The following is a 16935-nucleotide window of genomic DNA, read 5'->3' on the forward strand; positions in this document are numbered from 1 at the left end:
TGTTTATTTAGATCTGCTAAAGGCTGAAATTATATAAACAATACATTGAATACATGTCTACATATAGGAAACTAATTATATTACCATACATAATTTGTATTAATTAGTTTTAATTTTACAGAAAAAACTCGTTTTTTATCAACATCGTAAGTAATATTATTTTTAGCCTTATAAAACATGAATAACTTTATCGATTATAATCAAATTCGGTTAATTTATAAAAGCACAAGTTTATTTTACTTACTAAATACAAATGTAAGCAAATGAAGATTTAGGAACTAAATTCCGTATCAAATGCAATCGTTCAGTAGATGATTTATTGTACACATTTTGATAAATTTAACCAGAGATATAAAAATGCCGTATTTTATATTTTAATTATATAATTCGTGTATTATACATGTATTATACGTTTATAATACAGAATTTTACAAAAAATGTTATGGTGTTTACATAATTGTGAAATATATAACTGCCGGAGTGTAATAAGAATGGAGGATCAACAATGTTAAACATTATTACGAGTAGTTCGATTCATAGTAAAAAAAAAAACAAGTAACTACCGTTTAGGAACTTCAATTAATTGTAACTTATAACTTGTAGGTAATTAAATATAATTAATAGAATTTAGTATAATATTATACTGCGGTCTACTGTCTATGATTATGTTTTATGACTTAGCACTTATCGCACGTATCACTACAGTTAACAAATATTTCGACTAGAATCATGGAACTTTAGTTAATAGGTCTATGGCTAGAATAGTTCCTTATAATGGACAATGATGCTTATTTTTCATAATCTCTTTTCTATGATCGATGCCGACCAGCAACCACCTACCAATAACCATGTTACTTGTGTGGCCGTGCTCTGTCGTTTTATTACTGTTATCATTTATCACTGTTATCTACCATTTATCAATTATCAGTGTTTTTTCTTATACCACTTTTTTATACATGACGTATAATGCACCTGTATAATACAATATTATACACTATGTATTATACAATTTACATCATTGCATTTAACCCTCAAATACAACCAAAAAACAAAGTATCTAAGTAATGTTGTTATACTAAACCAATAGCTGTTCTGGATATTCGTGTTGTACTTTAATGATAGAAGAACTTATTTTCTTCTTATTATTTTTTCTTGAAATGCATGTTTGCGTTTTATCATCAGACCAAAATAAATAAGGTTTTATTGGAAAAATATGGACCGTATATATTATATTAATTAAAAGTTTTCTTCTAAAACATAAAATACATAATGATGTGCCTAAAGTTAAAAACAAAAATTCGAGGGACGTTCCGTTTTAACGTTTAGGTTACTATAATTTGGTCAAAGTTTCAATTCCGAAACCGGTTGTTTTCGGTTTGGTTTCAGAATCCTTGAATATGATAATCTTACCCCCGTGATAAAACAACCGTACCAAAATTGTATGAGAGTTATAATTATTTCAAGAGAATCCATCCCCTATAAGATTTTGCCGGGACATAACCATACAGGGTTGAACACGTACGTACATTATCCGTCGACGATTAAATATGTATCTTAGTACGTCCGTTACGAAAATGGTTCCCCGTGTGAACAACACCACGTCTTCGCGTCTTGACATTATTGATCTGTGTACGCATTACAACGGCACTCTGCCGACTGCTCGCGAATTATCTTATTATTTGGATCCGTTTCATGTTGTATTTCGCCATCGAAACGAACATACAGTATAATAATCGGTGACGTGATTAGGGAAGGGTGCAATGACTAGACGCAAATAGCCGTGAATGCCTCAAAGGGCGTTACTTTATAAGGCCAATCTTCCGTAAATTAATAATTATGAGAATGGACAGTGTTTTGATTTATCTTTTATTTTTATTTTATTTTTTTTTATTATCAATAATATTTTAAAACTATGTCCTCTTATCATACGTTTGAGTTACGTCACTACAAATAAACCATTGAGGAATTAGTTGTACGATGTGTTCATAGTAATATGACGTCAATGCGCGGGTTGGTACTACTGTATATTTTGATAGCTGGAAGATTTAAAAATATCGATAAAAATTATCCAGTACACTCAATACTCATTTGAATGATGGTCGGAGGTGTTGCTTAACACACGGTTGCGGAAATTATGAGTATATCGTGTAGTGCGACGGCGATCCAAGATACGCTTGATACTCGAGACGACGTGTAAAGACGTTATACAGAATACACAATATGGTAGATATGGTAATCGTAGACGTGGACTTAACTGTTGCAAACCAATCGTTGGGCTGAAGACTGCAGAAGAAGAAGGCGTGCACTGCGACACAAATAATTATCAATAACTCTCCGTGTATATGTTAGCATGGTATTTACCAGTCTCTAGCTTATACGCGGTTTTAGGCCGTCATCGGGTTATTAATCATTCCACCGCAAACGCGTCTTCGGAGTTGATAAACAACCCGAAACCCGTAATATCACGTAGTCTGTAATATAATATCGTAACGCACAATAATAATATCTTACGTACATATATATGTATATATACGTACTGCACGTTGTGCACTCGCGTGCACGAACGCATTCGGTTGTTTGGACTGTTATTCTCATTAAGTTTTCGCGTTCAACCGACGCGAAAGATATATATATATATATATATATTTTATGGCTAACTGCAAGTGTATGGGTGCGAAGAGATCGCGGATACGACTCCCTTGAGCCGTTGTTACGTTGTCGTCCCAGCAGTGTGTGCAGATCGATATTCCGATTAGACAATATGCTGTACAAAGTTACTATTAATGAGAAAATAAAAACACTTGAGCAACAAAAGAGAATTAAAAACACGTATTGCGAACCTCTGTTCGATTGAAACCGAAACGAAATCTCCATTTTATCGAGTAAAATCATACCTCAGGTGCAGGTACATACCGTTATATTGAACAATACGACTGCGAAATCGAAAGAGAGAGAGAAAAAACAAAATTTAATTCTCCCCAACAGGGCTCAAGGTCGACGAACAATGCGTATTACGAATCACGATTAACAGTTAATCTGTAGTTACTACATGCAATGGCACTTTACATAATGATTGGGGAAAAAACATGTTTTCTTTATTTTTTCGTCGACCAATGGGATCGTGTGCGCAGACTTTGAATGAAAATATCAATACCGTTTGGTTATGGACGTGGCAGAGGGGAGACTTCGCAGGACGGGTTAAAGGTGGTTTTTTTTTTTTATTCATTTATTTTTTTTTTCTGTCTTCCTAGCGCTGCGATAGTGGCGTTGGTAGATAGACATGTGGGAGGGAATAGTTGTTTCGTCGATAGCAGGCTCCAAGAATCTTGAATGAAAAATGACCCGTGCGCCGAACGTTTAACTTTATCCAGAAAACGCTTCGGTCATTAGCCGTTTTGGTCTACATCATTTACTCGAAGCCGCTCGAGCTTTTGATTAATTTCCAAATAGGTTCTGGTGGCTTTAAAAGGATCTCTGTCACCCGTTTTGTCGTCGTCACCACTACCACCGCCGCCACCGCTGCCGCTGCTCGTCCATCTACACTCCGAACGTTTCGTCGTATCCCTTCGATGTGATTTACGCACTTACTAATAGAAATCAATACGAACCGACAAACGAATGTTGCCCTTGCCTATCAATGTCCACGACCGTCGATCGCGATAAACACGCGCGCACATTTCAACAAACTGTCTAGACCTTGACTCGGTGTGACAGAACGATAACGTACATTTTAATTAGTAACCGCGCGCGGTTCACAAGCCGGACTAAGTGGTACACCTGTGCTCGAAATTGTTGTGTTTGTATATCAACATTACTTATATTATATTTTCGAAATCGTTTGTATTCGGAAATCACTACTGGATTTTTCGAGTAAAATATTGCATTTCGTGTGCTGTGTTATTGATCTTCATCCGGAAATCAGTTTTTAGTTATTACGGCGACGATCCCGACGAAATCCGTTCTTACAAAGCGATCTTAAGCGGAAAATTTGCTTTTCGACCCATAACGCAACGTCGGTTCATAAAACGATACGTCCGTACAACCGGTACGAATGACTTCCGAGTTCGGAGAGCCTCAGGTTTTCCGTTTCCACGCCATCGCCGTCAACGCCGTGCCGAGCTACCCTCGGCCTCGTCCAACGCACTCTCGCCTACACGGGTCGGATTCCAGGCATGGCCATAAACCGTTCGTACACGCCTGCGTCCGCATAACGTGATTATCAGAAAAACGCGAACAGTCGGCCAGTCGTGAATGCAGTGCGTTATAACAAAATACGTGTCTCATCAACGAATTTTTGGCCTTCAAAAGCACGGTTTCCACTCTTACCTGGCACCGGCACGAAAGCGCCTCAGAACCGTGCCCATTGGCGCAACTACAGTCCAAATATTGGGGTTACTGAAATTGCTGAAAATAAAATGAAATGGTATTTAACTGTGTTTACTATAGATTATATAGATCTGAAAAAAAAACAGTAATACAAAATTTAACTCAGGGGTGCTAAAAACCTTACTGCGCTCCCCCTCCTTCGACCATCGAGTGCCACCATCGAATTATCTGAATCTTACCGGCTCGTACCAGTGTTTTTCGAAACGACACGACTGCGTGCTATGTCACCGATTTTTTGTGGCGCAATCGGCGGCGTTTTCTTGTGCGGTGTACAATTATATTTGACGTGGAAAATGGGCGATTTTTTTTCTATTTCTTTTGACAAGTTCGACAAATGATACCGTTTGTCCGAGAAAATTGATTTTAAACCACTCTTATTTTCCGTGTAAATCAAACGATCACAGTTCGCGCTGTTAAAAATAATAACAGCTCGCTTGACACGATATCGTGGTATAGTTGTATGTAGGTATGCAATCGCGTTGCACTTCATTTGTTTGCGTAAAATATTCATCGAGCGGTTATAGGATTGGAAGTACAGTTATGGTGCTTTTGCAGAAAATTATACTAGAGTTTTGTACCGAAAAATGCAATACTCAGTTCCGCCAAAAGAATATTTCAATAGCACTTTATGGTCGACTTCGGAGATTGTTTGCGATTCAGAACTACTCATAACATACGAATTACTGCGAATCGAATAGGATTTCTAAAGAGACCTATTTGTAACCATTTTTTTTTTTTTTTTTTTGAACAATTCATTAATTTACGTATTTTTAACATTAAGCCTCTACTTATTGTTAGAATCTGTGATAGCGAACGTCCGTATTATTCTGTAATAGCATTATTTAATAAAAAAAAAATAATAGTAAAATTATTTATTATTAATTGTATTAAACATAAAACAAACTATATCTGGGTATGGCTTCTTCTGACCTTTTCCGGCGGTCTACATACACAATCACAGTAAATTACTTTTATAATATTTTTAATAATGTTTCAAAGCAATGAATGGTTCTTTCATATGAGTGAAAAAAAATGTATATTATTCAAAACGTTTTTAAATTCGTAACACAGTATTATGATGATTCATATCATCCAATTATAATATAATACATGTATTGTATATTATCCAAGAGAATTCGTTAAACAAAGAAAATGTTATTTATAAATAACAAGACGACATTTTAAAACACTATTATTTATTTACCACCTAATGCACTTGAATGGGTTCATCCAGTTCACCAACGAATTCAACTGTTCCGGCTGACTTAATCTTACTTGTGTATTTGTTTTTAGTATTTTTTTTTTTTTTTATATTGCGTCAACATTTCGAAAATAAACTAATGTATTTATTCTCTGCATAAAACCCCATAGATACTTATGAAAATGTAAAAATTATAATTCCTATACATTTATATGTTTTTAATTAATCAATGTAACCGTATATGACAAATTCAGCGGTAATATTAAAAAACTATTTATTTATCTATAATTTAATAAAAATTAATATTTTATACACCATTATTTAAGTTATTAAAAATTGTCAATCATAGCTTGTTTTGGAACTCTATAATAATTGTTAAGTAATAACCTGAGAGGAATATTAGAGGAGACGTGTTGAAAGTAAACGTTCCAAAATAGTTTACAAACTTGACCAAAACGGAATAAAATATTGCATAAATTAAAATATAATATTTTGTAGAACAAATCTATAGTTACTGATCGATCGAGTTTAATTAAAACGCGGATTTTTCCCGGAAATGTTCTGTGACTATACAATTTTAATCTTATTTTTAGTTAGCTTATTTTATTTATAAAAATAAATAGCTCACATTTTATAATATTAATCCATTTTCTCTTAAATTACAAAAATGCTTCTACATTATTCAAAAATATAAAATTTTAAAATTTATAGTTTACAACCATGTCGTGTGATATTTTGTTACGGAAATCAGAATCTTCAATAAAAAAATATTTTAAATAAATGTATATCGATCAAATATAAATCATTAAATGTGATCATTTTTCTCAAACCACATCCTGTGTATTATTCGTAGTGTTCCAGAGTCTAAGTATAAGTACAACGTTATGCGTTACGTTCCGGTAAAACGCTCTATATATTTATACGAAAGTTATAGTTAGAAACTACTATAATTCGTATTGGTATGTATATTTGTTTAAAGCGTTTAAAGCTATTATGTTATTTTGTCGGGATGATTTATTGGTTAGTTTCTGGTGTTGTTGGCTACCCAGTTAATTTTAAAAGTTAAATAACTTACATCCATCAAAAGGCTTAAGGGTACGTGAGGGTGAATCTGTACCCGACGTAATAACGATTATTGTTTCGTAGACGATTTATGTAAAACATTGTAATGGTAACGTTGTCGTTTATTACATTTATGCTTATGTATGTACATATGCGCGGAGCATAGTCTTGCTGAGTTTGTATTCTGGTATGCCACTTAACTTATTTGAGTGTAAAAAAAATATATATTTATACCTTCGTCGTGACAGAATAAAATAATTTGAAAATGTACACATCAAAACCAGCTAATTACTATTACATTAATACTTAAAGCTATTTAATCTTGCATAATATTTTATGCAAACATACTATTCGAAAAAAATACATGTGTAATATTCAATTTTTTTCGAAGAATGAAAAGTCATTGATATCGTAGACCCGTGTTATAGATTCGTCATCTCCATGTGCCATGTACTATTTCAAATACCTGATACTAATACAAACCCCTAGGACGTGTTCATCATTTACTTACCTATCGAATGTTATGTTTACGCATACTTACTTTATAATTTTATCACATAATATCTATTATGAAATACGTTTGCATAAACCATGATTAATAATCTTTTTTTTTTCTTCACCATCGATTAACAGTACTATATATTATTATTTATTGATGTAATAGTATTATGATTTCGGGTTTTTAATTATGGTATTATTATAACATTGTTGATGTATACATTTGTGTATTTCGAATGCAATCCCTACACAAAACAAATAATAGACGTATATAGACGTATGGGTATTAGTATTCGGTGAACGGTCACACGTATATAAGTCTAACAGACTATGCGTATTAATTAGTTGGGTAAACAGTATTATCATTGAATTAAAATTTAGCCGAGTTTCAGTTGTCACAGAGTAAATACAATTAAATTCGCACACGTCAATTCGTCGAGTATTTGGCATTCATCGCTGTGCATTTCAGTTTCAAATCTTCGTTACGTTCACTAAGCAAAATCACTTATCAACTTGTTGCGAAATTCCAAATGTCTACACATATATACACATGTATTTATGTTTACAATTTTCAAGTGAATAGCATTTTCGAGACCGTAAAACGGTTGAATCAATGATATACAAATTAACGAACAAGGTACACCGTACCATTGCAGCAGCCATATTGTCGTTTGGCTTCATGTCCAACTGACCATTTGTTCAAATTCTATAAGGCTTCTGGGCAAAATAATCATTTAAAGTAAAAAAAAAATCATCTAATATTTTATAATGAAAAAAAATAAATAAAAATACTTTTATATATTTTTTTGATACAAAATTCAAAAAGGCTACATTTTTTGATTGATATTGACACTCATTTCATTATAACTTTTTGAAGTTTTGAAAATATTTTCCACACGAAACGATTTCAAATTAATCAGAATCGCGTTGCATATAAATAAATTATTTCCAACAAAAGAGCCAAAAGTATAAAAATACTGTTCATTTAGTTCATTTACACCGATGTAATAATTTAATAATACATTTAAATTACTTGAGCATAAATTTTTCTTTTTAGTCTAACTAAATGGATAATTGAAAAACGAAGCCATTTTCCAATCTCAAGCGAAACCTAGTGTGGAAGATTTGATTGAAGGTTTGAAAAGTCTTCAGTGATAGGTTTCAATATATTATTGTTTCCTTTTAAGTAAAGCAACAATTTTGTCGGTCTAATAATCGATTTATTTGGATAATTTTATACTGCTAAAAAAAATATGTTCAATCTTATGGATTATAATGATAGTTGATTTGACAATCAGAAATTACAATAAAAGTTCTCATTTCTATGTACATTTTTTTTTTTTTTAAAAAAAAAAAGAAGATATTTTAGATTCAGAAAGAATATATATATATATTAGTAATATAATATTAAATTGAGTTCATAAGTTTGATTTATTTGTATTCGTAAAATTAATATATCATAATATATGTTTTTGTGTTAAATAATTTGTATATTGTTAAAGTGTGTCGTTAATTTATATCGGTAAGAATGTTTTTTTCATAACGAAGGTGATTAAAAGTGATATATTTCTTTCGTTACGAAATCACAAGAACTTTTTTAACAGTGCTTATATCCACTTATATCCAATGACGATTTAGTATAGTTTATAAACACATTTTTGATTATGTATTTCCATCGATAATATACTGTAATAATATTTTTTATTTTATATATATATATATATATATATATATAAACATAAAATAATAAGCTACCGACGTACTTCTATTACATAAATATCGTACGAAATATATTGTACGACGTATTTTTGTATTTTCACTTTCAATCCAGTGTATATTATTAACAAAAAAAAAAAAAAAATTAAATTAATTTTAAAAAAAAACACAACAAAATACTTAAATTGAGTTGGTTAGTTTTATTTTTCGTAATAAATTCTTTCGTTTTTAATTTGCCTAAAAGCACCATCTGGGAACCGCACCCGCGAGATGGTCGATTTGGCAATGGAGTAGTTTCTACTCAGGTAACAGTGGTTCTCGTAAACACCAGATTCGTCATAATTGAAAACTTGTATAATATGTTCGAAATACTTACCCGTCTTGTTTGTTGGAAAATGTTTTTAATGTTACATGGATAACAATATTGTTTAATCATATAAAACTGACTGTCTAAAGTCTACTTTTATTTAGACATAAAAATACGTTTGAATAATAATCACGTATCAGAACAACGATTCGGTAAAATATAATAAATTTACGAATTCGTATGCCTTATCAATCATCCAACATTTTTTTAGAATACTGAAAAGAAAAATAATAAAATACGTATAGTTTATTTCTTGTTTTAATAATAAGAAAAAAACTCATAAGTAACTGACTATGACAATTTTCCTTTAAAGTTACAAAATGTATCAATTTCCCTCTTTTAAAGAAAATGATTAATGTTTTTTCTTATTGGAATTTTGAATACGCAAAAATAAAAAAAATATATGAATTAGTAGAAAGTTATAAAATAAAAAAGAAATTACTTAAAAATTATTTGAATTGTATTTATTTTATTTAATACTTTTAACATAGCATATACTGTTCTGTGTTTTAATAATTATTACATTTTCTTATTCCCTCTTTGTAAAACATTCGATATTTATTTGATTTTCTAACGAAAAATCATAACATTTAACAATTACTTTTAACAAAAAACAATTTTAGTAGGTTTATAATCTGAATAATGGTTATTATTTAAAAGCAATTAAAAAAAAAAAAAAAAAAATTTCACGGCAAAAATATAAATACGGTTCTAAAAATGAAATGTTCATGGTTTAGTCAGTTCTATGTAGGTCAATGGATATATAATGTTCTAAGTTTTATCATTTTAAGAGAACAGCGTGATTGTATTAATTATAACATCTTATTTTTGTTTTATTAAATACAATAACTAACAATTAAATTATAATTAATTATAAAAGATGAATGAAAAAAAAAAGAAATATTAAGTTGTTTTTAAATATTAAATTCTTATGATTATACAAATGTTTCAAAAAACATAAATTAATGATATTTTGATGATCAAAACTACAAAAATAAGTCTGGGTCATTGTCTAATTTTTATGATACTATAAATTACACTTTTTAACTCCGTAAAAGCAAAAAATAATGTTTTACATAATATATATACGAATATCTTATTATGGAAATAACAAAATTATTTACTGTAACATTTATAACTGTATAAATATTATTTATTTATAACTTTCTTACTGTTAGCGAGATATCAACTGTAACAGATTTCTGTTTATGAAAAATTATTATAAATTGCTCAAGGTGGAATGTAAACATATTTATTTCTCAATAATTTTATGATTGTGAGCTTTTCATTTTTTTTTTCACTGTATATTTATCTCTCCGTGGTGCTCTAATATGTTGTTGATAAAGACATATAGAATAATAATTACATCAAGTACATAATCTCTTGGTAATCTATTGGATTTTCTTTTGATATAAATGTATAAACGCTTTATTTATAATCTACTTAGTAGCCCTATTACAACATGGCTGATATCTTCAAATGTAATTCCAACCAATGACGAAGCTAATGTCAGACGGGTTTTACTCTTATTTTGCCTGTTTTCGTGAATTATCACAAGCACAATTGTTAAAGTACGAATTTAATTTTTATGGACTGTATAATTTTTTTTATTTTTATTAATATAACATTACAATAATTAGTTAAATAATTTTATGTACGTGGCGATTGACAGTCGAAACTCATACTATCATACAAATACAACATATACTATTGCACACGATAACTCGACAAAATCCGTTTATACACGTCAACAGCAATATAAAATAATCGGTCACTCGGCTGCAAAACCTACAGTGATCAAAGTTGGCCAGCCATTTTATTGTGTTCGTGAAATATCAACGACCATAATATAGTAACATTTAAAATGAAACCATTCAATCTATTCAATTACAATTATATATATATATATATATATATATATGTTATGGGCAAAGTATACAATTTGGGCATTTTTTATACAATGCCCGGGAATTTTATACATTATCCGGACAATATATAAAATGCCCTTCGTATATTGGGCAATATAGATAACAGATGATATGATTTAATGAAATATGATATATCAATGAATAATGACATGTATTTATATTATTGATTAATTCATCTCAGTAGATATAATTTATCGCACTACCAATCCTTTCTTAGCTGTACTTCCTTTTCTTTTATATGATTTGTAACTATTTAAGTATAGCATAATCATATCTCTGGTGATATTTTTATATTTTGTATTTACCTCGTGTTCCATTTTGTTTCGTCCACCATGTCCAATCGATAGATGTATATAATATTTAATTTCGTTGTTTTCAGATATTGGTACAATTAACTTATTAACATCAGAAACTTTTAACACGTCATATTTTTTTAAAAGTTTATAATCATTTGGTTCCTTTTTCTTTGAATTGTTTTTTAATTGATTTTTAAGTAAAATTAATTGATCAAATTTTAACTCGGTAAAAAATGAAGTATTTGAACCTTTTTTTTATTTTAAAAAAAAAAATTATTTAAATCTTCACTAAACTTTTCCATATTCGAAAAGTAGTTAGGTACGCACTGAATGAATTAATCTGCACTATACAAACGATTCACGCTTACTAAATAGTTCATTTTTGAAAAAAGGTAAAAGGCCGACTGCACGATAATCACTACAACTTCATATAATATAACTTATAAATCAGTAAATATAGTAATAATATATTATGTCACGTACATGCGTATAATATTTGGAAAAGCGGACATCCCCATTGTAAAAATACGATAAGAACAAACAAACTAGTTACAGATAATAATTTTTAGATAATAATTTGACTTTATTTTAACTATGTTTTACGATTTATCATATTTCATTAAATCATATCATCCGTTATCTATATTACTCAATATACGAAGGGAATTTTATATACTGTCCAAACAATATATAAAATGCCTGGGCATTGTATACTTTGCCCGTAATATATATATATATATCTAAAAGATAAAACCATTGACAGAATCACTAGGTCCATTATAATTAAACGCATAATTAATCCCACGTAAGTTGTCTGCAAAATAGAGTGCCTGGATTCCGAAAACATCTCACTTAAACGACAATTTGAAACATTTGTATGGATCGTAAAGTGTATTCTGTATAGTTATCGCTGTCCAACTTTGTCATCGCTTTCGGTCAGGTCGACAATGTATCAGCATATAAACATAGACATGACCCCCACCGATGGTCTACGGATTTCCAGAACATTACACTACACGTGATTTAGTTCCTATGTACACGCGTAAAACATATCAGGATTGTATCACATCTTTGGAATACTTGAAAACTTTCATGACGCTACGCACATCATGAATTCTCTGCAGTAATAATGTACAGAACCCAATATTAAATATCCCTCCTTGCTATTGTTAAGATAAAAACGATTTGAACTCAACAGACAAATAGGAAGGCTTAGTAACGGCGTTCGCGTGGCTCTCATCTCGCTGGCCGCAGTGGGTAAACTGCCAGTGGCCGTCCAACTTTTGAAATGAGCTCGAGGGTCAAATCTTAATGCAACGGTGTTAATGTTTATTATTCGTCGAACCCAGCTTACTGTCTGGTATTGATTATTTTTATAATGTCAACGAATCTTAGTCAAATTAAGCCATTCGTATATTAGTATTGGGTTATTTTATGCAAGCCTAGCACTTCTCCGTTTGTAACCAAATCAACATAAATATCGAATACAATATCTTAAAGCTGATGAGAGACGCGTCTCACGACGTCGACGGTCAACGGTCACGCGCATGATGTCAGCGGAAATATTTTGGTGGTCATTGCACGAGTATCTCAACGTATACGTTAGTGTGTTACATCTCCATCTGTCGTTCGAACATCCATTGTTCTAAGCTGTGATCGGGTGCTTATATCAATGGTGGATACAATGGGGGAGGAGGGAGTTAAAACCCCTGCAAAATCAGGAAAAATATTATAAAGTATGAGGGAAAGTATAAAATTTGTAATTTTATTCATACAAGAAAACAGTAATCTAAGATTTAAATTAATGTATTATATTACTTACTATTATCTTAATTCTTCGTTATCAATCACTGACTGAAATGTTATAAAAAATATCACAAGAGAAAACATTTTTCAACCCCCCTCCCCAGAAAAAAAAATGAAAAAAAAAAATTCTGGATCCGGCACTGTTACACATCGCATCAAAATTTACGCTTTGAAAAAAACACTGTTGTGTTGCTCGCTCGACGAACATAATATTTTCTTCAACATCGGCACAGTCCTTGTATCAAGTGCAGAGACCAAGTCCATGCCCAAGGCTATATCCTAGGAAATCCACTAAAACGATTCTGACGGCGGACAATAGCGTTAGAACGAACTGTTAGAAATTCCCGCGGGGAACAAACGTTTTATTATTATATCGTAAAATGATTCCGGCAAGCGCGTTGTCCTGTTTTCCTATCCAATCGGCTTTGATTCTTCATCGCTTAGCATTGAAACTCTTATCACTGGTTTATATGTTTTTTCTTATTCCCCCACTCATCGATGAATGTTATCGTTTGCAGGTCACGCGCACCGTTGGCGTCTGTTGAGCAGCGGTTGAACGGCTGTAGGAGCGATCGTAGACATCAATGTGCGCGCCGTTGAGGTACGCGTGTTGAACATTCACAGTGCGGATCCGGGTGGGACGAGCGACGAAGACAACCGGCCGGGCACAGGATCAGAAACGGTCGGCGGCGGCGGCGGTGGTGGCGGCGACGGTGGCGACGACGACGACCGCGGTGACGACGTGGACGACAACGAGACGTCTCGTGCGCGCCGGCCCATCGACGCCGACGGCCGCCGCCGCGTTCCGCGACGAGCGTAATATGATCGCGGCCGGCCGCGACGGTGGTGCAAACAATGGTTGGCGGTGGTGATACCGTCGTGCCGGCGCGCCGGTCATCATGCGGTCCGGGCGGTCGGGGCGGTCGCTCGTGCTACCGCGGTCCTGTTCCAGCGGCCACTACTACCGCGCACCACGGTCGGGTTTGTCGCCGTTGTTAGTTGCTGTCACCGGGCTTGGGGTTCGTCGCCGTCGCCGTCGTCACCGCCGCCGCCACAGCGGCCACAGCCGCGACGGCCAGCAGCACCGGTGCCGGCGCATCGCCGTCCGCGCGCGCCGCCATGAGGTTGGTGCAGAGCATCGCGGGCCGGCGAGAGTCCGCGGACGCACAACCGGCCACGTCCACTAGCAGCACGCGGCTGCTGCACCATGGCCAGTCGGCCGACCTCGAGCAGATCAGCATCGTGTCGTCCAACGCCACGCCGTCGCAAGTGACCTACGGCACCGGTCTGGCCACGGCCAACGGGCCCAGGATAGTGCCAGGTGATTATTCCATCCAAATTTCTTTCTTTTTTTCCACAAGTGCATGCCGAGCGCAATCATCGCGCACGCATGTTATTATTATTATACGGGTCATCTAAAGGTGTTCAAAGGGTGAACATTTAGTCGAACTGGGACGAGATTTCAAGGGTGAAGATAAGTTTCTTCACTAGTCTCGTAGAGTTCGGACATAAATCGAAAAATGTTTACTATTACAGTAAAACCGTTTTTTTTTCTTTTTTGACTTCACATTACTCTGCAAAACCTGGCCTGATTATCATAATTTAGTGACGTCACCTGGTCGTCCAAATGGAGACATCTTTGTCTCTTTAGAAAGTATTAATCATAGGACAAACACATTACTCGTGTAAATATTTCGAGATCCTGCTGAAAATTTCAGTCTGAAATTGCATAACAAAGGTCTTATTGATATTTCGATTCTCGAATGATCTTATTGTCTCAAATAATGGGTCTTAGTAGTCTAAATAATGTGACCTTCTTGTTCTTTTATAGTAAACAGTTTTAGTTATAATTTACGTTTATTTTCCGTACTAAGAGACGGTAACGCTCAATCACGTATACATGGCTCACGAGCAAACATAAAATAATAAACATAAATTCGATAAGCAACAATAACGTCAATAAATACATAATATAATATTATTATTTATTTTTTATAAATGACTTGACTAAGTTATTATAATTTTTTTTTTTTTAATTCGTTAAAATTCTCAATATATTCACAATTTTCTAGAACTTGTAAATAGATAACTTTTTTTCAGCAAATAACATACAAAACAGTAATTTCAATCAGTATTATTGTTTATATAAATACAGTTTGCGTGAAGTCACCCCACAGTAAAAAAATATTGATATTCTTTCCTTTGTTCGTGATGCTTTTGTTAAAAGCATTCAAGTGGATACAATATACACAGCACTCTCTAAAGCCTTGATCGAGTCAATCATAACTATCTTGTGAGTAGGTATATACATATATATATATGGAAAAATAAAGAGGGCTAGTTTAAGTGTTGTTGAAATTTTTTCATTGTGACTTTATTTCCAAATAACTGAGTGGTGTCAATTCGTTTATTTATTTGTTATGTCATCCAACAACTAGATAATGTCATCGTTATTATTTAACACCTTTTAATTTACACACAGCGTATTATATATTTTCTTAGGATATTTAATTTTTGCCGCTTATGATGTTTCGAGCTTCTCGCAGATATGTGTACTAAATAATTATATGCTATCGCAAGTTACAGTAAATTATTTTATGTCAGTAAAATCTAATCGGTTTGTTCTTAAATCGCGAGAAGAAAAAAAAACGTTGATTCATTGCATTCATTGTATCTTATGCCTTCTTATGCAAATTGATGGCACAATAATATTACATAATTATTCATTTATTCATTTTAAAGTTCAATTACAGTCAGTAGGGTTATAGAGACTGGAATTTTTGATGAAATTGTACTTTGCCTAATCAGTATTTACGTGATGTTATAAACTGAATATTCAACTACATGCTTCCAATTATATTTTATTGATAGTATTTCCCAAGAGTTTTTCTAACGGGATAAATAGTTGAGAACAGCTATTTTGCAAGTGTTTTTTTCTTTTTTTCTCAGTAAAGTGATACTTAATCTTTTAAAGCAAGTCGTTTAAAAGTGTGTTTATATAAGAGAAGAAAACTCCTTTCACCAATTCAGTCTCAACATATCCTGATATCATCACAAATATTCTGACAATCGGGGTTTTTATGCACTTTAAGCTAATATTTTTTTCTATTATTTCTTCGTATTTCAATATTGCGCAAGAATGATATAGTGTTATATATTACTAAAAAAAAAAATACCTCGATTATAGATTGTTTTGAAACGATTACCCGTCAGACTATTTGCGTATAATAAATTTCAATTTTCAACCGCTAAAAACGTTATTTTCGATCGTACATGCACGTGTCACATAATTTCGTTTTTGAAATATTTTTACTGGTCAACGGACTCGTAGAAGTAATTCAAATGTACGTACGGTTTTCGTAATGCGACCGAAGACAACAAAACATTAACACTGCCGGTACACAACGCACATTGCTTTTGGTAATAATTTATCGTTTCGAACATCAATTTGATCAGTATTCGGTTCTACAATCGGTCGTCATATACATTATATACCTCGTATGCACTACGTGGTGGTCGACTATCGTGCCTGTAAATAATATACACTACGTGCAGGTCAGAAATATTCGATCACGTATTTATTGCACATTCCGATGCCGTTTCATTCGGGACATCGTATATTATATTATTATTATTATTATTATTATTATTATTATTATTATTATTATTATTATT

General features: G+C 32.7%; 1 protein-coding gene across 1 annotated transcript in view; it reads left to right on the plus strand.

Moving 5' to 3' along the window:
- The window catches only part of LOC112679295 (cyclic nucleotide-gated channel rod photoreceptor subunit alpha), a 164039-nt gene that overhangs the window by 54457 nt on the left and 92647 nt on the right, over nt 1–16935 (plus strand). Inside the window, exon 3 of the mRNA XM_025549043.1 lies at nt 13779–14581. Coding sequence (XP_025404828.1) covers nt 14380–14581 — 202 coding nt within the window. The 5' untranslated portion in view covers nt 13779–14379. The remainder of the gene's footprint in view (nt 1–13778; nt 14582–16935) is intronic.

Source organism: Sipha flava, unplaced genomic scaffold (genome assembly GCF_003268045.1).
Source record: "Sipha flava isolate LNK unplaced genomic scaffold, YSA_version1 134_pilon_pilon, whole genome shotgun sequence".
In the NCBI taxonomy this organism is placed as follows: Eukaryota; Metazoa; Arthropoda; class Insecta; order Hemiptera; family Aphididae; genus Sipha; species Sipha flava.